The 22,823-nt window shown below is 47.7% G+C and overlaps 4 protein-coding genes across 4 annotated transcripts; 1 reads left to right on the forward strand and 3 right to left on the reverse strand.

Annotated features, from left to right (window-relative positions):
- Positions 1-18: 18 nt before the first annotated feature.
- CSUI_000925 (uncharacterized protein) lies at positions 19-4,578 on the reverse strand (the record flags this gene model as incomplete). Its single annotated transcript, XM_068061132.1, has 2 exons — positions 4,072-4,578; positions 19-3,093 (listed from the first exon to the last, which is right to left on the reverse strand). A coding segment is annotated over exon 2 (2,976 nt), but the record flags the coding sequence as incomplete, so codon positions are not given.
- Positions 4,579-7,653: 3,075 nt separating this feature from the next.
- CSUI_000926 (u3 small nucleolar ribonucleoprotein) lies at positions 7,654-11,023 on the reverse strand (the record flags this gene model as incomplete). Its single annotated transcript, XM_068061133.1, has 4 exons — positions 7,654-7,808; positions 8,698-8,852; positions 9,540-9,647; positions 10,890-11,023. 4 exons carry the CDS (start codon positions 11,021-11,023, stop codon positions 7,654-7,656), a joined length of 552 nt encoding a protein of 183 aa, XP_067926888.1.
- A 500-nt stretch (positions 11,024-11,523) lies between these two features.
- On the forward strand, positions 11,524-14,072 carry CSUI_000927 (uncharacterized protein). The gene is made up of 2 exons (XM_068061134.1): positions 11,524-12,003; positions 12,961-14,072. The coding sequence occupies exons 1-2, from the start codon at positions 11,917-11,919 to the stop codon at positions 13,735-13,737; spliced, it is 864 nt and encodes a 287-aa protein (XP_067926889.1). The 5' UTR covers positions 11,524-11,916; the 3' UTR covers positions 13,738-14,072.
- Positions 14,073-14,975: 903 nt separating this feature from the next.
- CSUI_000928 (wd g-beta repeat-containing protein) lies at positions 14,976-22,786 on the reverse strand (the record flags this gene model as incomplete). The annotated part of the gene is made up of 17 exons (XM_068061135.1): positions 14,976-15,454; positions 16,048-16,170; positions 16,481-16,534; positions 17,257-17,325; positions 17,705-17,841; positions 18,039-18,240; positions 18,627-18,736; positions 19,020-19,179; positions 19,388-19,482; positions 19,636-19,837; positions 20,015-20,107; positions 20,410-20,480; positions 20,825-20,877; positions 21,114-21,198; positions 21,470-21,597; positions 22,164-22,357; positions 22,619-22,786. 17 exons carry the CDS (start codon positions 22,784-22,786, stop codon positions 15,269-15,271), a joined length of 2,130 nt encoding a protein of 709 aa, XP_067926890.1. The 3' UTR covers positions 14,976-15,268.
- Between the last annotated feature and the right edge of the window lie 37 nt (positions 22,787-22,823).

Here is a 22,823-nt window from a genome sequence, read left to right on the forward strand (position 1 = left end):
GGTGGGGGACGAGATGCAGCTGTACCTGGTGGGCGAGAGGCCGTTGTAGCTGGTGGACGAGATACGGGTGTAGCTGGGGGACAGGATGTTGGTGTGTCTGCTGGACGAGTCGCCAGTACAGCTGGAGGACTACATATTGAAGAGGAGGGCGCAGGTGCCGAGGGACGAGAAGAAGAAGAAGCTGCCTGAGGAGCTGTCGGACGAGAAGAAGAAGTTTCAAAGAGGGATGTATCGCTTCTTGACAAGCGTGTAGTTTGAGAAGGGAACGCAGTGAAGCTACTACAGACAAGACTTTCCCCTCTTCCCTCCTCTGCCCCCCCCTCACGTGTCTCAAGAGGAGTAGCTCCTTTTTCAGAAGATCTTGCTTCCTTTCCGTCTTCAGCAAGAGAAGGAGCGACTAGACTTGAACGAAGAGAAGATGCCTGAGAAGGAGGGAGCTCAGAAGTCGGGGATACAAGGGGAGGCTGAAGAGAAAGAACACTCTGACTACTACCCTCTTGTTGATCTCCTTTCTTTCCTTCATGTCTTTCTGCTCCACCTACTGACACCCCCGTCGACACATCTACATCTCGACATGAGCTTATATTCGGAGATAGAGCAAGAGGAGAAGGGCGTCCCCCACTCCCCTTGGAGAGCTGAAGAGGGGTTTGAGAAGCAAGAGAAGCCGAGCCCGAAGGCGAAGATCCCTTTAATGTGCTATCTTTTTGGACGCTAGAAGGGACTCCGAAAGCTTCTAGGGTCTGAGATTTCTGTCGCTGGTGATGACTACTGGAACTGAGTCGGCTTTCTTCCTTCTTCTCATGCCTCTCTGTCTTGTTGCCTTCATCTATACTCGGTGAGGTGGGGAGATCCTTCCTTGAAGAGCTCGTCATCCTCTCCTTCTCCCTCCCAGCTGGAGAAGATGAAGACGATCGCAGGGGATGACGAGTGGGTCCCCCAAGAGAAAGGCAGAAGGAGATCTCTCTTCCCCCCTTCGGTACCTCTGTTGTGTGGAGTCTATGAAAGTCATCCTTGGTACTAGGGACAGCCTCCTGAGGTGATGCCGATACAGTCTTCTTCCATACGATATCTCCAGATACAGGGTGGCGAGAATACGGGGGGGGAGAAGAAGATACTCCATCATATGTCACAACACGTCGTGTTGATAGTGGGGAGGAGTGTGAACATGGTAATTCTCCATCTTCTTCTTCTCTCTGTTTTCGTTCACCACCTTCACCAATCTGAACAACCTGCCGTCGAGCCTCTCTTCGCCCTTCCCGTTCCCTTCTCCCACCCCAGGAACCATCTCTCCCTAAACAAGGAAATCTCTCACTCCGACCAAGATCGTCACAGGATGAAAAGACTTCTCTTGCACGACTCCCTTCATTCAAACTCATGTGACTAACACTACTACATATAGATACACGTCCTTCATCTTCCTCTTCTTCTTCTCCTCTTCCTTCTCCGTCTCTTCTGCCTCTTCCTTCTTCTCCTCCTCTATGCGTAGTCCTACCAATATGATGTCCGGGAAGTCTATCATTCCTTCTTGTTTCTTCTCCTGCTCTTCCCCCTTGATCTCGAGATATGAAGTATTCATGGCTATCGCTCGAAACTCTTCCTATCCCTCTTCTGTCAACAGATAAGGACGACGAAGAAGAAGAGGCTGTTGCTCCTCTGTGAAAAATGGCAGGTCCAGGTGGATGAGGCTGGTCCTGCTGAAATGAAGAAGAAGATATAGGAGAACAGAGATCTACAAGAGGAGGTGGAGGAAAAGGAGCAAGAAAACTTCTTCCTGACTGTCCTTCATCCTCTACGTGTTGCCGTCCTTGTGGGGGAAGCGTAACGGATACTAGTGATCCTGGAGAGTAAACCGAAGATGAAGAAGAAGAGAAAGAAGGATTCGGATAGTACGAAGACCCTGCTGATGCTGATGGAGGAGCAAGACCAGTGCTCCTGTGAGGGGGTAGGCTCCATGCATGAGAATGACTAGCAACACCACCGATCTCTCCTCTTCCTAAAGAAGAAGAAGAGATTCCCTCCTGAGAAGGATTGGAAGAATAGGCTGCTAGTTCAATATGAGAGGAATCTTCATAGTAAGATCGAGAAGAAGAATAAGAAGGATCAGAGCCCCGGGACAAAGAAGAAGGAGGGAGAGGTTGTAGACTATGAGAGAAAGGTCGATACTGATGAGTCGACGAAGAGGCTTCATGTGATGGATGATAAGAGGAGGAGTCCCTTGATAGACTTCGATAGGCAACTGAAGGATCTCTTCCATCTTGACTTCCACCGGCATAGTGAGTATCCCTACTGCTCCTTCCACTTGAGAACATGACATCGTCATCGCCATCGTCTTCTGTCTCACGCTCACTGCGATAAGAATGCTGAGGTATGTGACCTTCGCCACCTACTCGACCTAAGGAAGGGTGGCCTACACCCCCTCCCTCTGTTCTACCAGAAGAGTGGTGTTCCGGAGGAAAGCTCTCTCGATATCTTGGTCTTTCTCCTTCTTCTCTCTCTAAGAAGACGATGGAAGCACCATCCGAAGAATGATAAGACCGAGGACGACCACCACTCAGCTGAGAGAAAGAGGAGAGACTCCTGGACAACCGAAGACTCCCCGCAGGGATCGGAGGAGCAGAAGATGAAGAAGGGAGAGGTAATGAAGAAGAAGGACAGGACGGGGGGAGAAGAAGAACCGTAGGATGGGAATGCAGACTCTGCGAAGAAGAGGGAGCTGGTGGATGTGTAGACAACGACGAGGATGCTGTAGATGAAAGATGACGCAAGGGTGACGAAGATGAAGAAGGACGTTGACAATGAAAAGAAGAATGGGTGAGTACTGGAGCTGGGATCAGATAGAGATGAGACGCAGGAGGAGGAGGCGGAGGACCAACAGCTCTTGAAAGAGAAGATAGACGAGCCTCATGTTGAGCAGAGTAACCAGGAGGTGGGACAGAAGAAGAGGAAGAAGACGGAAGAGACCGAGGGGGATACCGATCATAAGAATTCTCAAGCATCGTCAAAGAAGGTGAAGAAAAGAAGTCGATGAAACGAAGAAAAGGAAAAAGAAAATGAAGAAGACATCTCTCTTCGTCTCTATCCTAAGAAAGATCACTGAAAAAGCAAGAAGAGTTCACATGATAAGAGCCGAGAAACTAGATGACGGGATGGACGCATGAAGGGGAGGACCTAGATCTTGATGGTAAGCTACATAGCCGATTTACTAGGAATAGTCATCTCTGTCCAGATGTATATACACCGCACCTCTCAAGAGACAAATAGAGGGGAAATAAAAGAAGAGGAGTCAGAAGAAAGACGAAGAGACAAAACAACTGAAGACATAAAGTGAAGAAAGAAGAAAAGATACAGAAGAAAAAGTGTCCCAGCCGCAAATCTCGAGATGGGTGTTGTTCTCTTTCTCCTTGAGTTAAAACTCCTGATCGGCAGACCATCTGTCATCTACATCTATCTTGGATACTTGACGGAATGCTGACGGTATCACTATATAGATAGATATACATATATGCATGTAGGTATATCGATCTGTTCTATATATATATATATACACGTGCGTATAAACATCATAGCCATATACGTAAATGTGTATCCGGTAGGAGAAAATTCTACAAGAAGTAAACATGTGTGTTTCTTACGTACACATATATATATATACATATATATACGTATATATAGAGATATAGATATATAAATATTCCCAGGTATAAGTGTAACTATATCATTTGTGGAGAACACGGGTCAGTATGTAGCAAAAAAGCTTACTCGTAGAAGTGGTACTACAAAGGAAAGACACCTACGTAACTTGTCGATTCTTGTGAAAATGTTTAAAGCCGAGGCTCTGTTAAAGCATGGAGTGGGTTCTTTAGTTTCTTATTTCCTTCTCACGCCACTGAGAGAGTTTTGAGAGAGAAGAAGAAAAGTAGGGAAAAAGTGAGTCTTCTTGGACGGCATCCATAACATGCTGCTTTTTGAGAATAGCAAGTATAAAGAAGACTAGAACCGAACTCTCTTCTGTACAGCTAGCTAGCGAGCTGCTCATCTCGATTGTCGGGGCCTTCGTTGAATCGATCTTACCTCGATTTACACGTGTCGCAGCGCACCTCCAGTGGTGGTGGAAGTAGAACAAAGTAGAGGACAGGAGAAATAAAGACTATCAAAAGAAAAGAAGACAAAGAAGACACGAAAGGAGGAGAAGAAGATTTAGAAAGAGAAGAGAAGAGTTGTTCTAAAGCTTATCAGAAGATGAAAGCCACAGAGAGAAGATTAACTCATCTTTGTATTCGTTAGGAGGATCGATGATCGATCGCCCAGCTTCATCTTCACCCGGCTCATGAGACTCAGTCTTTCTTCTCTCTCTTCCTTCTTTGCAAAGCGACAATCGAAGTCGATTCATTTCCAAGGAGGTAAAGCCAAGATGGCTAGCTGGGAGGGGGGCTCTTCCTCAGCAAGAAAAGTCTTTGAGATTCGGAGAACAACGGCAAGACAAGGAGAGAGATGAAAGAGAGTAGAAGGCAGCTCAGGGAAAGAATTCCCGTCATATATGCACCCCTCGAATCATCATTAGCTAGCTGAGACATAAACTCTCTTAGAATTTCGAGACAAAAAAAAGGAGAAAATCGCCACTTTCTTGCAAGTGAATTTCTGTAGCTACACCTCTCTCTCTCTGTATATAAACATGTCTATACGTCTAGGAAAACCTCTGCATGCATATGCAGAGAGAAAGAGACAGATGAAAGACAAATATCCGGATAGATCTATACAGATAGGCGGGTAGACATATATGAAGTCTTCTTTATACAAATATACAGAACCATAATATCCGTCTCTTTCTCTCTTGGGTATTGACGACTAGATGGAATATCTTCGTAATGCTAAGAGAAAAAGAGAAAGCCAAAGAGGCTACCTTCTTCGTCTTCTTTCTCTCTCTCTCAATCTCTCCCTTGCCTCCTCCAGGAAGCTGAAAGAAGAGGTAAGAAAATAAGAAAGAAGACGGGAAAGAATGCCGACTGCGGGTGATTAATAGTTGTTTCGCGTAAAGACTGTCTCGACAAGAGAAGATATGAGAACGAAGAGATCCATCTGAGAACAAGGAAAAGCGAAAAGTCGGCGACCTGCCTTTTTCTTCTTCTCTTCAATCTCTTCATGTACATCTATGTGGTTTGAAGAGAGGAAGAGAAGGGAGAAGAGATGAACCGAAACTATCCTGGCTTTTCACCAACGTCTCCTTTTAAGCGAAGTGAAGAAAGGACGAAGGATCCGACAGATGTATGTATGAATGAGGCGACAAGAAAGAACAGACACTTCTTTTCTTTTTCGGTTTCAGACAAAAGGTCTCTTGAGAAGAAGAACGAAAAGAAAATGAAGAGGAGAGATCATCTTCATTCGCCCTCTTCTTAGCATCAGTCTTGCAGGCGTCAAAAACGGGAAAGAGAAAGGGAGGAGGAGAAGAAGAGAGAGAGAGATGCGATGGATGAATGAATGAATGAAGGGAATGTTTCTCTCACGTTCCTATCCTAGAAAGAGTGGGAGGTCCCTTCAATAAGGAAAACCACCGTTGTCACGTCCCCAGACAAAATAAAGGAGAAAAGAAAGAAAGAAAGAAAAAGGAAAGGATTATGAAGAAGAAGCAGGTGTTAAAAAGGTGAATGAGTGAGTGAGGAGTCGACCGCGCTGATGAGAGCGATGGATCGATCGATCGATCTCCCGTTCTTTTCTTCCGCCTCTTTCGCTCTCCTTCTTCTGCTTCTACTTCTTCTGAACTCTTTCCTTTCCACCTCTCTTTCTTTTGCGTTTTTTTCCCGGCTTTCTTTGGTTCTTCTTTCATCTCCCGTAATGGTTTGCCAACTCACGAAAGAAAGAAAGCAAGACCGTCTCAAACAATTTTCGCTTCTCATTTTCCCCCTTTCCCTCTTCTTCCTTCCTCCTCTACGGATTCTCTCTTCTTCTCTTCCCTGAGCTCTCTCTTCTCCACGCTGTTCTCTTCTTTCTCCGTTGGTCCCTCTTTTTCTCTTCCGTCTGTTTCTCTTTCATTCAAGCGCGTGTTTGTACCCGACTTAGCTAACGAACTAGAGAGATTTCTATCTTCTACTTTCGGAACCCAGACGTAAGAGACTCTTGTATCAGGAGAAATCGAAAAGAAAGGAAGAGCTGGCGAACGGTGAATGGAACAGGCCTTTAGCTTCCCCCTTTCTCTTCTGAAGACACACAATCGTCTCTTCAGATACCGAGGTTGAGCTGCCCGTTCTTCCCTTCAGAGGAAGGTTAGAAAGAGCATGAAGAGAGATTTCCTCTCTTTAGCTAGAAAAGAAGATGTAGAGAAACATAGAGACTATTTCGGTTATGGCCTGGTAGCGTAAAGGGTCGAAGAAAGAAAAGGGAAAGGAGGAAGAAGACGGGGGACGGAGTGCGTGAATGACGAAGAGTTTCTTGTCTACTCCTACCCGTCTATTGTGGTCTTCTTTCCTAGTCTCCTTTGCCTCGCTTTAGTCTGCTATTATGGGTCATGAGGGGATAGATAGATAGATCGAATCTCGTAGCGTTCTATCTTAGAATACGCGTTGATTACACGAGATTTTTGTGGGCTGCTGAATTCTCATCTACTTTTCTCAGGCTGAAGAAGCTTAGGGAGTTCCCTGTGTGTATTCTTTCTCTGCTTCTCCTTGCTGGTCATCCCTGCTTAGAAAGGTATTTCATGTATCTTTCTTCACTTACACAAAGGAACCGGTTTGTACGGAAAGATTATCTAAGAAGAGGACAGAAGGACCTTTTGACTGACAGGAGGAAAGGGAGTAGAAAAAGAAGAGGTTCATGGGTTCCGCAAGAAGGGAAGGAGGCAGTTGAGAGTGTTTGTATTTGTTCCTATCTCGATACATAACCATCGACGTCTACTTCTAGCTGCATGTACGTACACCCCCCCAGCCAGCCACAAAATTCTTTCTGTTTGTCGTTTGCTCCTTGGACCGACCGAAAACTAGAGGAAGCAAAGACATTTCGTCAGCTGAATCAAACAGAGGGAAAGACGAGGAGAGAACAAGAGAGTGAAGAAGAGAGGTAACGGGAGAGAAGAAGAAAGGTTCACGGGGGGGTGTAGATATTCTTCTTTTGGTAGTGTGTCGTTTGTCCTTGATCGTAGTGCTCGCGGCGGTGTCTCTTTCCTACGTAGGTCAAGGATGCGGTGAAGAGAGGAAGAAGAAGAGGAGGAGGAAGAGAGAATTTCTCTTGAAGTCTTCGTTTGACGAACGTTTCGTTGAAAAGAAAGATGAAGTCTTTTGACCGTTTTCATAGAAAGGAACAGAGAATAAAAGTGAACATAAAACAGAACATCGGTTATCTCTTTCTTGCAGGTTGAACCGACGAGAACAACAATACAATCGATGAATAAGTGGTAGGAGCTAGCCAGGTGGCTCGCTCGTTAGCTGATCGCAAAAACAAGAAGAAGCCAAGAGACTCTCTATACCCCTCACCAGCCTTCTCTTCCTTTCGGAGAAAGAAAGAAAGAGGGCGCGGAGACTCTGTAGTGTTGCATGGTGCGGAGAATTGATTCTGTCCCACATGTATCGAATCGTTTCCTCTTGTTTATGCACCCCTTCTTTCTTGTTTTGTCATCGAACGGAAGAAAAGAGCCAAGACACAATGAATGGGAGAAGAATTCTTTCATTAAGAAGGAAGAAGATCAAAGTCATCGAGAGTTTGATTGAATTGCTTCACGTGTCTTTGGATGGCTGATCCTTGAGCCCAGCCAATTACGTCCTCATGTTCTCTTGTTATATGCAAAGCAGGATTCATACATACCTCCATCCCTACACGAATATCTACAGCAAGAAAGCATCGACACACAGAGGGAGAACAAGAGAGAGTGAAACAGACAGGGAGAAAGAAAGAGAAGGAGAGACATACACGCACACACCTGAAATGTGCCCATACATATGTTTATATAGAGATATAGATATAAATGGATCTCTCGCTATACCTACAGGTGTACATAGACATGTCTACGGGTCTCTCTATATGTTTTTCGTTGTCATGACTCTGTTCAACGGAAGACTGTAGGGACAGAGAGCCAGGGAACAACTGTATACATTTCTCCGACTCCATACTTTCACAAGCCTCTCCTTTTCTCTCTCTTATCATGCGTATCACCCCTCGTGACAAGCAGCTTAGTACAGATACGCACATAGGTTGATACAGATCTATATAGTTAGCCGCGTAGAGAGGTGCATACATATATCTACATCTGGACACCTTTGAAGATCTCTATAAACTGGTATAGGTGAATGTCTGTATGGACCCGCGTATACATTCGCATGTATAGGCACATAGACCGTCGTGTACACGCACATCTCCTCCCCAGGTGAAGTATGTTTGAGTTTACTCCAAGCAGTATCGACACAACAGCAGCAATCTACACTACATCCTACATACTCCACAAGGCTCTGCATGTCCTCGCCTGCACCGGGATGATGATAAACCTATCCCCCAGTACACGACGGCTACATGCACGCATCTACAAATATACACATACATGTATGTGTCTTCCTAGCACTCTCCAGGTATACATACGTATTTAGATATAGACAAATGCTCGCAAAGAGAGAAACATGTATGTTTGAACTGTATGGTCCCTCGAACGTTTCGATATCCATACATCACATGAATGTGTATCACTGATGTGTGTATTTCATGGAGAGAGAGTGAACTTACGTCCTTGCTCAATGTATGAAGTGGACTGCTTGAGATTTTCACAAAATTTTAGAGTGACGAGAACAACTGCTAACCGTCGACGACAGAAGCTCGATGCAGACAAGCCTTCACACTGAGAAAGACTCGTCTTTTTACTTATCACTCCCATGTTGTACCTAGGGAAATCACGAACAAACTCGGAAGATAGCAAAGTCAAAACATCCACCTCCTTATCTTTTCTCTCTCTTCGTCAATCGCTCGAAGAACCTGATCGTCCTCAGAGACCCCTTTCTCAAAAGAAACGAAAACAGCGGGACCGACAAAGAATTTGCACAGGGAGACTTCATAAAGACAGATGCACAGCCAGAATCTCACTGCTCGTCACACAACAGAATCAGAGGTGACCGTGTCCCCCTTCTGGTTGCTCCGTCTACTTGGATTGCCCGTCCATGTTGTTGAGTGTGATCTCTTAAATGACTAGACCTTCCGAGCTTTCTTAATACTCATCATCATCATGAAGACGAGAAAGAGAGACGCATGCCCCATCTCTTCTCTTATCTTCGTGACGAACTGGCCTACAAGTGTTGGAAACCCCGAATACACGTCTATACGTTCATGTATGTAGGGATGTTTATGTAGATAAGCCTTCACATCATCAAGAGGCGGGAAGAGAAAACTGGAGGAAGACGCGTCTAGAGAGATTTTGATGGAAGGAAGAGGCAAAGGGAAGAGAGAAGACGTGAAAAGTAAGAAGATGGAGACAAGAACCGGAGATGATACGAGACAAAATCTGCAAGACAAAAAAAGAAAAACTCCGTTTTGTTTTTCCCTAGGTGCAAGACTTCATGGAAGGAGCATCTTACAATTTATCGAGCAGCAATTCTGTCATCTTGATCCTGAAAGAATCATCGTCAGGAAGTTTCCTGAGTTTCGCCGTAAGCTTCGTTATCACCCCACAAAGCTTGTTATATCTGCAAGAAAGAAGGAAACGCATACCTCAGCATATCTGAAATGGACGTGCAACTGGAGTATGCGTACATCTACACACACCTGAGGCCTCCGTGTGGTACACTTCCGGTGTGGGCGTGCGTACACCTGAACTGTACATACACCCGAAGTGTACATACACCCGAAGTGTGCATACACCCGAAGTGTGCATACACCCGAAGTGTGCATACACCCCCAAGTGTGCATACACCCCCAAGGGTACACACCCCCGGAGCGTACAGACACCCGGGGTACAGATGCACCCTCAAGGACGTACACCTGGACTGTACACACACTCGAGGTGTACATACGCCTCCAGTATACATGCACCCGGAGTGTACATACACCCGAACTGTACATACACCTTAAGTATACATGCACCTTGAGTGTACATACACCCGAAGTGTACGAATATCTGCAGTGTATATACAACCGGATTGTACACCTCCTCAGAGTGTACGTACACCTGAAGTCCAGATACACTTGAGGTGTCCACCATACTCATTCATGCAATCATGCATGTTCATACATGGGTACCCATCATACATACATACTGATAAGAACATATGCATACACATATACATGTTCATACATAAATACAATTTCGTGAATACGTACACGCACACACGTGTTCACACATACATGTACTTCCTTGCATAGACACCCGTACACACACAGATACACGTACATACATAGCGCTGCATACAAATACATACATATTCATGGGCGCACACACACACACGCATGATCATACATATATGCAGATTCATGCATACATATATACATATTCATACATACATATATACATATTCATGCATACATATATACATATTCATGCATACATATATACATATTCATGCATACACATATACATATTCATACATACATACGTATTCAGACATACACAAACATATAGGCACAGATTCATCCATACATATGCGTACAGACGTACAGGTTCATGAATACATGATGCATACATACACACACATCCATATGCAAAGGTACACATACATGGTACAGACAGCTCCCTCCCTGAAACTCTTTCTCTTGTCAGCTTCTCTTCTTCAAAACCTGGAGAGAGACGCGGAAAGACACATCAACCGCCCTTGTTCTTCTACAGAAGAAACGAGGCAAAACAATACCTTTCCTGTCCGCTTCTTCTTTCTCACCCTTCTTCCCCCCTGTCCCGTCTCCGCTCGTTCCTTCTTAACATCCCTCGTTCTTACTTATGATAATCCTCGCGATCCTCGATACGATAGCGCCGTAGAATCTTCACTTCTCGTACATTGTCATCTCGCTTCCAGTTGTAGAAGTCAACCTTCTTCAGAAGCTTCTTCTCATGGTACTTGAGCTCCCTCATCGTGATGATGATAGTGACAAAAACAGAAGGCGATAACTATAGGTGGGGGGGAGACAGGTAGATACATATAGAGAGACACACACAGTCAGAGAGAGACACAGCAATATAGACCGATAAAGAAAGATGCACACCTAGAGAGAAGAAACAAAGAAAGCTGCTGAGCACCCTAACTGGTTGAGTACTTTTGAAAACGCCGAGTAGAAAGTGAGGAGAGGCGAGAAACAGCAGAAAGACGAGAGGAGTAAAAAGAGATGGGAGCGGAGAAGTCTAATGACAGAAAATTCAAGAACGGACGAGGTCGAGTCTCGATGCTGTCAACTGAACTTGACGACGACTTCTTAGTCTCGATTTCATGAGAAGTAGAGAAGGTAAGAGAAGAGAAAGAATGCCTCCTTCTCCACCGGGCCCAGAAAGAAAGAGGCTTCTACGTCAACCTTCTTGCTCTTTTACTCTCTTTCTTTTCCCACTCTTAGGACTTCTTCTCCTCTCTTCCTCTCTCTCCCTGAGAAGTCTGCTCTTTCGATTTGAAGCTTTGCTCTCCCCTCAAGAGAAAAAGAAACAACGCATGCATCTATTTCCTCCACCTCGTTCGTCGTCTTCTCTTGTTCTCTTTTCCCATCACTTCTTCTTCCTGGACTGCTACGTTTCTTGTTTCTTCGCTTTTCCGGGAAGTCGCCGTCCTCATCTATTTTCTATGGTTTCTTTCTTTTGAATGGACGTGGATGGCTTGAGAAAAAGAGACACGTTTTGGGTCCGTACAAATCAGAGTTGTTTCCTTTTCTCCTTCAGAAAAGGATATCTGTCCTTCCTTCTCTTTTCAGGAGTACTCGTCTTTCTCTCCTTTTGCTTACGAGGACTTCCCTTTTTCTTGCTGTCACGCTCTTTCTCCCAGAATGAGTAAACTCAGCGCCTTTTTCGAAAAGAAGAAGAAGAAGTCTCTCAAGACTGCGGTGCCCTCAGGGGTGCTTGAAGAGAAACCGGTAGGAATGAATCTTTTCTACTCTTCTTGAAGAATCTGAAGCTTGACCTAGACTTCCTCTTTAGTTTCCCCACATCTTATTCGCATTCCTCCAGCTAATGTAGAGCAAGCCACAGCAACAACACCGTGTTAGTGTCTGGTTGACGTGGAAGGGGTAGGGAGAACTTCCATTCCTTCTGCATCTAGCGACTCCGAAGAACTTCACACTCGATAGCCGAAAGTCTTCTGTTCTTTCGTACAGTTGTCTTTGTATGTTCACTGAGCCTTCAGATGGGATGGATGAAGAAGGTCATCTCCTTTCTCGAGTGTGAATAATAAGAGTTATTCCCTCTCTCGTCCTTATCTTTGATTGATAGATAGATGGATGGATTAAGTTCCTCGTCATTTTCATGGGTAACATCGCCATGGTCTATCTCTTCTCTCCCTAGGTAGCTTCTCTAGATCTGGCCTTTTATATCGTGTATGATTCGTGAAAGAGGCCCTGGACGGGATAGGACAGATTTGGAGATCCAGTTGTTTGTGCTTCAAATCGACGGGGGACAGGATTTCATTGTGTTTTCCTTGTTCTCTCAAAAAGTTCCTAGACGTTGTCTCAAGTGATTCTCAAAGAGATGAAGGATAGGAGGTTTTGCCAGAGAGAATATCAACATCTCTTCCAGGAGAATGTTTTGGTGTTCCTTGTTTCATGTAAACTCGAGCTGCACTGTGACGGTGCTGATCTCTCGTGTATATCGAAGAGAGATTTATCGGAGATGAACAGAGAAGAACAAGAAAGAGTCTCTTTCTAGCGATGCGCTTTCCCCGATGGATTCCAGTAGAGAATAGACGACAACAGCAAGAAGGTTACGTCTTTTGTGTGATGTGTCTTTTTGGGTGAGATAAGTGAGAGATTGTCATCGAGAGGTTTGAAAGGCCTTTTTTCATTGGGCGTGTCTGTTCTGTGGCTGTTCTCGTGTAGAAACCAGCAGTTGAAGAAGAGACAGTACCTGTATTACTTCGATCAGAAGAAGAAGGTTCAGAGTGGGTTGTTGAAGCGCCTCAGCCTGTATCTCAGCCTGTGGAAGATACATCTGCTGCTCCATGGTTAAAAGTGAGTGTTGTTGACGCGGCGTCTGTTAAGAAGAAATCTCCGGAAAGAATTCGATTCGATCATGTCTCAGGAGAAGATGACGAATATGCTTCTTCACCAGGGGGAACGGCTCGTACCCCTGGTGGCGAAGGAGAAGGTAGTGGAGGTGTCGGAGTAGAGGGGGGTGAAGATAGTCTCAATCATCCAGGTGGTGTACATACACCTGAAGATGGCAGCGCAAAAGTAACAGCAACCCCTTCACCAGAGAAAGTTGCCGCACCACAGAAGTGGGTCCCACCAAGTTTACGAGGAAAGAAAGCAGGGCCTGAAATCAATTTCGACAACGACCAAGATGTCTCTACAGTAGCTCAGCTAGGCTTATATAACGTCGGAGGTGGAGGTCCCAGGAAGAAGACTCAAGCAAAAGAGAACAAGAAAGAGAAGAATAATGCAACTCAAGGAGGTGGGGGAGATTCTCTCTCTTCTCCGAAAGATGAAAAGACTTCAGTCGCCAATCTTGAGGATGAATTGCCGCCTGTACCAACCTTCACCGTATGGAAGTTCATCTCTACCGAAGGAGGTGTCTTCGAAGGCTGTAGAGCTGTACAAGATAATGATGCTGTCCGAGAAAAGTATATGAAGAGAAAACCCCGACGATACCACTGAAGGAGGAGTGGTAAAGAGTTCTTCTCTCCTTTATCTCTCTGTCAAGTAAAGAAAGGTATCGGCTTTCCTTGGACCAGAGAGAAGAATGACGTGTGAGAGGGGGGAGACACGTCTTTCAAAGATCAAGAGGAAGATAGAAACAGGAGAGATACCAAGTGAGAGGCCTTAGGAAAGAAGAATGAAAAGAGACTTAGGGATGTCCATACAGCACACCTTGAACACTCCTATAGTTAAGATGAAAAACGTAGGAAGGGGTTCAGAGGCAAGAGGTCTACACGATTTTGTTTAGATTTCCGAGGAGAGAGGGACTTGAGAATTGTGTGAAAAGAGAGAGTCTTGATGTGTGGCTAGTTTCTGCTTGCCTTCTTTCATGAAAGCATTTGCTTAAAACAATGAAGGAATTCTCGTCTATTTCTTTACTTAGGACGTATTGTCTTGGTTCTTTATTCTTCCTGCTTCTTTCTTTCACAATTGCTGGTCTCTCTCACTATGAAAGAAATTCAGAGCTCTCTCGATTGACTGAAATGGGGCTTTCAGAAGGTCATTCCTTCAGTGCAGTTACCCGGGGCGGGGGGACTGACTCATGCTGTCAAAGAGAAAGCGCGGTTTCCCTTTTCAGAAGCTCGTCACGAGCATTTGCTTCACCTTCGGATAGGCTAGGAGTTACGAACTCTGAGGGAGCTAGGTGAAAGAAAAGTCTTTCTTTTTTCATCGACAGTTAGATTGTAGCACACTAGTGAAGACGAGTAGAGTGTGACAAAAGATGAATCTTCTTTCCGTGTGGGGGCAACAGCTATGGTTCCGTCTTTCTTGAGTGACAGAAGAAAGCAGGTGTCTGCTTGTTCGGATTCATCGGTAGCGCGGATGAAAGAGATTCTTTCAAGATCTTGTGGTAGTGCTACACAATGCAGAGTTTCACACCTGTCTCCGAAGGAAAAGGTAGCAGCCTCTGCATCATCAGAATAACCGGCAAGCTTGAAAAAGAGCTTGATTGTGGGCAACTCAGAGGGTTTGGAGGAGGTCTCATTCCAGAGAGGAAAGGGAGAGGCTTCTCTACAACTCTCGCTCCTCGGGTTACACCTGACTGTCAGTGAGAGGAAGTAACGGTAAGAGTCCTCGTCCACTTGACGGCTTTTTCACTTCAACGTGCAGTTTTGCTTTCTTGTTGAAAAGGACACATCGGCGCCTCATTTGTGGCGTCTTTCCACGGATTCTTTAAGCATATTTTCAAAGAGCCGCTACGTTTTTCGTGCTGGCACACTCGTAAAAGAAATTCAAGACTTCATTAAGGACATGGAGACACGACTCAAGCTTCGCAGTCGGTCACAAGACCCGGAAGCCCTTTCTGTGGCTGTCTTCAAGAGAAAAGAGAACTGCGATCAAGGCAATGTGTCTTTTTGCAACACGAAGTCTAGACAGTCATACACATCACACCGCTCTCCAGATGCCATCCTTTTGTCTCTGAGGCTTTCAACGAATCTTCATTTTTTTCGAAGAGCCAAGTCCTAAAGTGCAGACGAGGCAAAGAAAGCTAAGAGGAAGCCTGAGGGGATGAAGCCATGTTATGGTCAGCATCACAAACAGCCTGTAGAGCCGCGGGGAGATTGGCGTTACCATCGCTGGGAAGAGGGGACTGGAAGAGATCAGAAACCATTGCCAGTACTGAGTTCAGCTTTTCTGTTCTCAGCTGAGCTTCTGTCTTTCCGTCTTCAGGCTCCTGCAAACCCCAGTAGAACAGCTACACGACACTTTTTCTTTTCGAGCTGAACATAGTATGGAGATACTTTGCATACACCACGTAATCTATCATTTGATGATGGGCAACGGTATACAGTGTCCACGCGAAGAAAAGGGGCTCATGACAGGCAAGTAGCGACAACAGCTCGAAGCGGCGAGGGAAAGAGAGCTCATACGGGTACGCCAGCAGCTTTTCACCTCCGCAGTCGCGTATGGTAGAGACAAGGGGAGGGAGAAGGAGAGTGAGGCTTCCATGGGATAGCGCATGTGAAGTTATGAGGCCTCGATTCCAAGCTTGGGGACTCGGCAGCATGTAGGAGGTGGATCACTGATTCTCACGCATATAATGTTACCTGTTGTCGGAGTCGGCTAAGCAGTACAAACAATAAGGTGGCAGAAGAAGCCTGCGGCTAGGGGGGGCAGATCAGTTTGATGCCTGCTGATGCTCGAAGTGGTATAAGGTAAACATGCCTTCTTTACGCTCTTCAGCGATTCAGCTCCGGTCTATGCGATGTGATTTACGTGACCAGAAGAACTCCTGTGAATGGCTCGTAGGTCTGTCATCTTGCGTACCACTGGCTTGTTGAGAGTAGAAGAAAGCTTCAACGTTGTGATCTTGCCTCCTTCCTCGGCAGCAATGAGAATCGTATTAGTCGGATTGAAGGACAGGCGGGTCAGACAGAGGTCTCCAGTAACCTGAGCGTATTCCATATTCGATTGAGGCATAATGAATCTCCGCTCGGTTCCATTCATATGTCACTTGTACTTGGTACGAGTGGCATCTATACACGTTCTCGTTTAACACGCTAGAAGAATCTACTACTCTTCCGTTCCCCCTGCCCGGGAAGAATAGAAAAAGCGGCCTGCTGAGATCGGCACTTCGTCATGTGCTAGGGCATTACAAAACAAAGGAGGAAAAGGTTGCCAATACTTCCAACACTCCGGCTATGTTCCAGTCGAAAGCATCCCTTGTGAACTTTCCTCTTGTCCAGCCAAACTGACATACCTTGTATGATCCTAACCGGGCCCGGCGATTTACTTCGAGATCATATATGTGTACCTGCAAGTAGAGAGAGAGCACGGAGAATCTATGTCGGGAAAATACGTTGTTAGTGGCCCCGAAGGGCCGATGGCTGCAGATGGTGTGTGTACTGCTTAGTGGATGTCACTGGCGCAAGTGTAAGATGCCTCCACGGAGAGGGACGATAGCACGATCTAAGAAAACTACAATACGGTTCGCAAAGACCTTCCCATCGTTGCTGAGCGCTACGAGGCAATGCCGCCTGTCTCCTGTTCGTGCTTCTACTCGATCTTTTCCTGTTGGTAGCCTCTGTGCCCAGGAGGTTTAGGAGTGTGTCAAAAAACAAGCCTGGTGAGAAATGATAAAGTGGCGTGAGCTGATGTGAGAGTTTCTTTCGCCTGCCTGTACGCAGGGGAACTCCATGAAAACCGCGAGAGGCAGGGACGGCATGTGCGCATCAATAGCTCCAACTCAGTCGGCGTGACCCGAATTTACAAATGGCGAGAACTCCGCTGCTACAGGACTCCTTCGTCTCCCGAAGGTATGTAAGTTCCTTGTGTTTGCCGTGTGTTTTGCATGGGCCATGTTTGGAGAACCTAACGGATTCTCACTCAGCTACTTCAGAAAGCCTAGATAGGCTTGCACATGGACAGTCAAAGACGAGCAGCGCTTCCGTCCCTTCCTTCATTAAGGCTTCTCCTCTAGCAGTAACGACGGTTTCCGACACATTATTCCAAGTGTTGTTTCAGTCGATGACCTACGGTGCCGTCAGCTGTAGCCGCCGCGAAGACGGTCGAGCTGTAGGGTGCCCACCGAACATCTGCAACAGGCTGCGGAAGTGGAGACAACAGAAGATAGAAGTGAAATGACGTGGCCGGCAGTCTCTCGCGACTCGGTCCAGCCACGTCCTCGAGCTGAGCGAACGACCCCGCAGTCGGTTCACTATATCCAACGTAAACACTCCAACCAACACATCAACGTCTACGATAGAGCGAGAGGCTGTGGCCCGAGAATGAGAAAAATCCCCCGGACAAGCGCATTTCCAGCTAGAGGTCACGACAGCGTCGCTATGTGGGGGGTACGTCGGCGAACGGGCAGCCAAAACGACTCGGGCAGGACTTCGGATTTGTGCCGTCTAGTTATCGTAGGCAGTGGCTCTTAATCTGCGTTGTGGTTGCTAAGCCAGCAGATTTGCTGTTCTTCACATACCACTTCGAAGTCGAACGACAGCACGGGAACACTTGTCGAGTGGTCCCATATTTTGACAGTCCAATCAGAAGAACTGGAGATGAATATTCGGGGATGAAAGGGATTCCATTCCAGCCCGGTGACAGACATGTCATGGCCTGCAAAGTGGACACACCGGGCAGCAGTTCCAGAACGTTACTTGCCGCACAACAGTGCCGAAGAGCACTGGTCTAGACACATGATGTATCTGAGCGCGGACCCCCTAACGCAGGAGCGGACCCAAGCAGGTCAGGGAAGGAACGAAATTTGCTGGCGTGTGTTCAAGTGCCAGCTGCGGGTGGGTTACAGATCTTACCCTCGTATGTCTGCAGGTATTGGCCGCTGTAGTTCTTTGAACACTTGAAAATCCTTCCTTCGACCGTGCCGACAAGAAAGATGTGCGGTTGGCTCGGATTGAAATCGAAGCAGGTTCCAGCAGCGACTCCTATCAGAGCGGTCGCATCTGCTGTGTCCTTTCCAGTGCTCATTTGACTGTTGTCGAGCTTCAACAGCGTCACCTGTAAACAGTCATGTTATCAAAGTCGATAGCCGCAGCAGACACCGCATCTGCGAGGGAACCTCTTACATGAAAAGCGGAACACAGCTTGAGAAGCCCCGCCGGATTTCTGACTCCGAGGGAAAAAGTGGCGTTAGGGGTCTGACCGAATTCGGCATTGAAGTGAGTCCAGTCCCCCACAAGGTATCGACGCCACTGCGTTGCAGTGGGAAAAGCACCGGACCAAGACCAGAAGCGAAAGAGTACACACCGCGGTTTCGTTTCCCGGAACCATTTAAGTGTGTATAGTGTGACTATCTCGGTGAGCTTCCTTCCAGTGAAGAGGAGACACTCCGGAGTATGTGTCTAGTGGGAGCACGGGGGGTCTTCTGGCTTCCAACACCTCACCTCTTCTGACTCAAGTTTGTTTTTCATCAAGGACCAGCTTGTCACTCTGCCATCCCCCGAGACGGAGTAGAATCGCAGCGTGCTGCTGGAGTTGTCGTTGTCCCAGCGAACTGACAGGACAGACACGCAGAGTGAATTAGCATACCTATCAAGGAAGTCGCTTTTTCCCCTGTACGTCAGCTGTCAGGATTATGGCTACCGGCACGACCTCAGCTTACGGCAAGGTGGTACCTCACCGAGCAATTCATCTCTCTTCTCTGGAGTGCCTGTGTACAATTCCCGCAAGTGCTTCACCAAAGAAGCGTTTCTTTAGTTGTGTCTTGCTTCTAGAGAATCCGCCGCGCTACGCGCACTGCTACGACCAGACACGAGTGCAGTGAGGAAGAGGCGCACCATCCCATACAGGGTCAGTGTGTTTGTTGACCCTAACTGTGCTCCAGTGTGTAGGCTTCCGATTTTTCGACTGGACATCGAAGACCATGACGGTTCCGTCGTACAAGCCAACAGCAAGGAGAGAGGGGTTGTGCGGGTGCCAGTCCAGGCTACAAACAGCCTAAGCACATAAACAGGCACACAAAAAAGGTTTCGAATAGATGAGACCCACACCTCCACATACAATAGCCCTCATGTTCCCTTTTATTGGGTAACGAGAACACGGTTCTAGGGCGGGTGGCGTTTTCGAGTTGTGGTTACTGGGTATCCGGAGAGACTGGAACTGTGCGAAAGTCATGAAGGAGTGCTAGTAGACGGTGCAGATTTACCGCTTCCGTTCTCCAAAAGTATTCCGGGTATACTGTGTTCTTCAAGCTGTAGCAGCAGACGAAGCCCGGTCCATGTTTTTGAAACTCGTAGCTCCCTGGGCGCACGATGCAGACTCTGGCAACAAAAAAGATAGAAGTTCCATTGGTCTCTCGCGAGGGCAGGCTCGGCCTCTGTGTTTACGTGACGAAAGAGGAGCTCTACTCTTGTCGTTTTTCTGGTCTTTCTCCCTGTGTGCTCGCCGTCTTACCGTATCCGGCTGCAAAGAGATCAGGATATCGGGGATTCCATTTAAGGCCTGTCACATCCTTCTTCTTCACCTTCGAGAACTGAAACTGCCATAACGGCAGTACGACGGTGGTACTATTGTCGCCGGATGCTGGCTCTTTATGATACTTGAATTTGTGGTACGTCTCTATCTCCGTGTTGTGGTTCACGACCCTCTCGGTCAGCTGCACAGGAGGATTCGACAAAGATAGAGTCTTCGGTCAAACAGCGCGTGATAAAGGCACGTCAGCTGCTAATTACAGATATCTGAGAGCACGGATGCCGCGAACATATTACTCAAAACGGGGGCGATTGCCCCGGAAATAACCATGTAGCAGCCAAGCAACGGTGCCCAACTTCACCTTGACGGCCCACTTCATGCTGCTAAGGCAGTCGGCATCTTTTCGTTGGCTTGGCTGGTGGCCCTTCTCCTCTTCTTCTGGTTGGCCTGCAGCCTGCAAGAATATGGGGCGCATTCAGCACGAGATGCCCATTCCGAACCAACAGCTGCTTGCAACGACTGAACTTCTGTATCAGTTCGGCCTTTTTGCTGGATGAGAGAGGTTCTTCTCCAGTAGTCTTCTGCTGCAGCGAAGTAAGGTGAAGCCTGAACTCAGTCGCTCTCAGTGCAATCCCGCACAAGAGCTGCGCAGTTCACCAACGGGGCGACAACGCAGGTGGCCAGATCATGCGACCACCTGCGCACGCGCTGCCCGTAAGAAGCCGCTTGAGAACGCCTCCACATCATGTACCTCACCTTCTCTTGCTCTGATCGACTCTGTGCGTTCAGCTCCTCCACGTACGCATCGTAGATCATCCAGCGGTTCACTGTAGGATACACAGAAGTGCGAGATACTTCAATAGACTCGAAGCCGGGTTCTCACTTCCTGCGTGCCTTGAGAAAGCTATTCCAGTCTCGACGAGAGCAGGGCGGGCCACCCCCAGGACGTTCCGCAGCTCGTAGCCGGGCCAGGTAGGTACGTGCTGCAGTCGTGCAATACGTGGACTGCATGATGTCTGCGCCCTCTGTGCTGGGACGTCTCAGGGTACAGCGAATGACGCCCGCGGCTAAATAAGCGCCCTTTGAACGATCATCGGGAGGGCCAAGCGAAAGCCTGGTGGTCTGTTTCACGACTTATCTCACTTCTCTGAAAAACGAACAGGAAACTGACCTGTCCCAGAAAACGGGACGGTAGGCGGAGGTCTGGTGGCTGCCCCACGTTCCCTGCAGGTTGACATGAAGTTTCAACCGGGTGCAGAACAGCTAGTGACCCTCCGCTTCCTTGAAGCTTCAGAAACACGCCAGGGGTAAGTCGTGTACTATAAGAAGCCGCCAAAAGAACAGGGAGGGTTAAACATTTCACGAGTGCCGCAGGCGGTGCACGCCGCGGGGCCACGAGCCGACGAGGCCTGAGACCCGGATAGCACTTTCCTGGCATGTCCCGTGAGTTGAGTTCTCACCGGATAGTCTGAGTCGCTGTCTGGGAAGCTCTGTCCCCGTAGTTGAACTGGTTTCTTAATACTCGGCCTTCGTCACCGTTGTTCTCTTAGCGGATGCACACAGCAGAAAACATCTTTCACGGGTTATGTGCTAAAGTTTTACGGTCTCGATAGAGGACCTCGGCATTCCCTGCGTCGGGAAATGTGGAAGTACTAATGCCGTGAGGTGTGCAGGAACAGCGTGTCAGATCCCTCTCGCCTGCAGCCCAAACGGTTTAACTCATATGCCTGAAGGCTCACAGCAGTCATTAAGTGTCGCCTCGCCCGGAATACTCCGGTGATCTGCTGATCAAGCGGCGGGGCGGGAGGCTACTCACGCTGGACGTCGTCTTCAATGCTGATATCAACACTCTCGATGCTCCTTTTCCTAGCGGCCTCTTCTTCTCGCTGCCGCCAGAATTCCTCCTGATCCATTGCTTCTTGGCTCTCGACATGCAGCAAAGCCCTAATTCATCGGGGCGACAACACATAGCCAGGTCGCTCACATCCAGAGAGCAACCGCGCGCTAACCCTATCCAACAGGTGCTGGAACCTCCGCTAGCAAAAGCAATTGTAAATGTGCGCATGCGGACTCTCTTCTGGTAGCACAGCCGGATGTGTTCTCAACGAGGCTTTTATTGCTTGTCAAGTCCAGACACCCTCCTTCACTTGTTGCCGCCGAGGTCGGCCGACTACGTGAACTATCCGGTAGCTAGCACCTTTTCTTCGGAACCCGTACTATTCGTCCCCTCCCCCAGAACCAGGCGACACGTGCACTCGGACAGAAGTGGCTTCTTTTGCAGAAGATGCCTTCCTGTCGTCCCTTTGGTACGCTACTGCCATCGGGCAAGGTACTTCTCTCGTGTGTGCGCAGGAGAGCGTAGCGTGTAGTGACTAGTGCCGCTCTGCCCCTCTGGCATGGGGGTGACCAGAGCAACCCCTGCCCGTGAAGAGGCATAGAAGAATGTTTCAGAGCCTCTACAAAATACTGTCTCTGTCCGACGTTTTTCACTCGGTACGCGTCAGTCCTACCCGTCTACAACGAGGTGAAAGGCCGTCTGCTCGATCTGCTCATCTCGCTTGAAGAGCTTTTCCTTAAAGGAATAAAGAGCTAAGTTCTTCGGTGCTCTAGGGTTTTGAGGATACAGAATGCGGGGGGGCATTCTCTTTTTGAGCTCTTCGGGGGATAATTGAAGCTGGTCCTTTGGCTTGACGCGCAGCACGGCCTGCAGAGTGTGCAAGGCAGACCGGAAAGCTCAGCCCTCGCTGACCGGAAGCAGCAACCGTCATTCGCCTGACGCCAGACTCTAAATGAGTGGATAACAATACATTCGTCGATGGACTGCCCGTGCAAGAGAGTCCTGCACGTGAGGACAGCATTGGGCGCGTTGTTCCGCCAGGCGGTGGACGTACGAACAAGAACAGGGCCTCCCACCCCTTTAGCCGCACCAAGAAGCGTCCAAAACTGCCAGATGGAACTGTGTTACGCTGCTGCAAGTTTGTACCATTGGATTCACATCTTCGCCTTGCAATGATTCTTCATCTCGGTGGAGCGGGGCTAACGACATGCGATGACCCCTCCGTATGCCCATGGGGACTTGCGTTAGCGAAGTCCGCTTCTTTCCCTGGTTTGGAGGCACATTGTTGCCCCACATTTTGTGATGTGGGCTCTAGGTCAGCAGCAAACATATA

This window comes from Cystoisospora suis, assembly GCF_002600585.1.
Source record: "Cystoisospora suis strain Wien I chromosome Unknown contig_366, whole genome shotgun sequence".
Taxonomy (NCBI): domain Eukaryota; phylum Apicomplexa; class Conoidasida; order Eucoccidiorida; family Sarcocystidae; genus Cystoisospora; species Cystoisospora suis.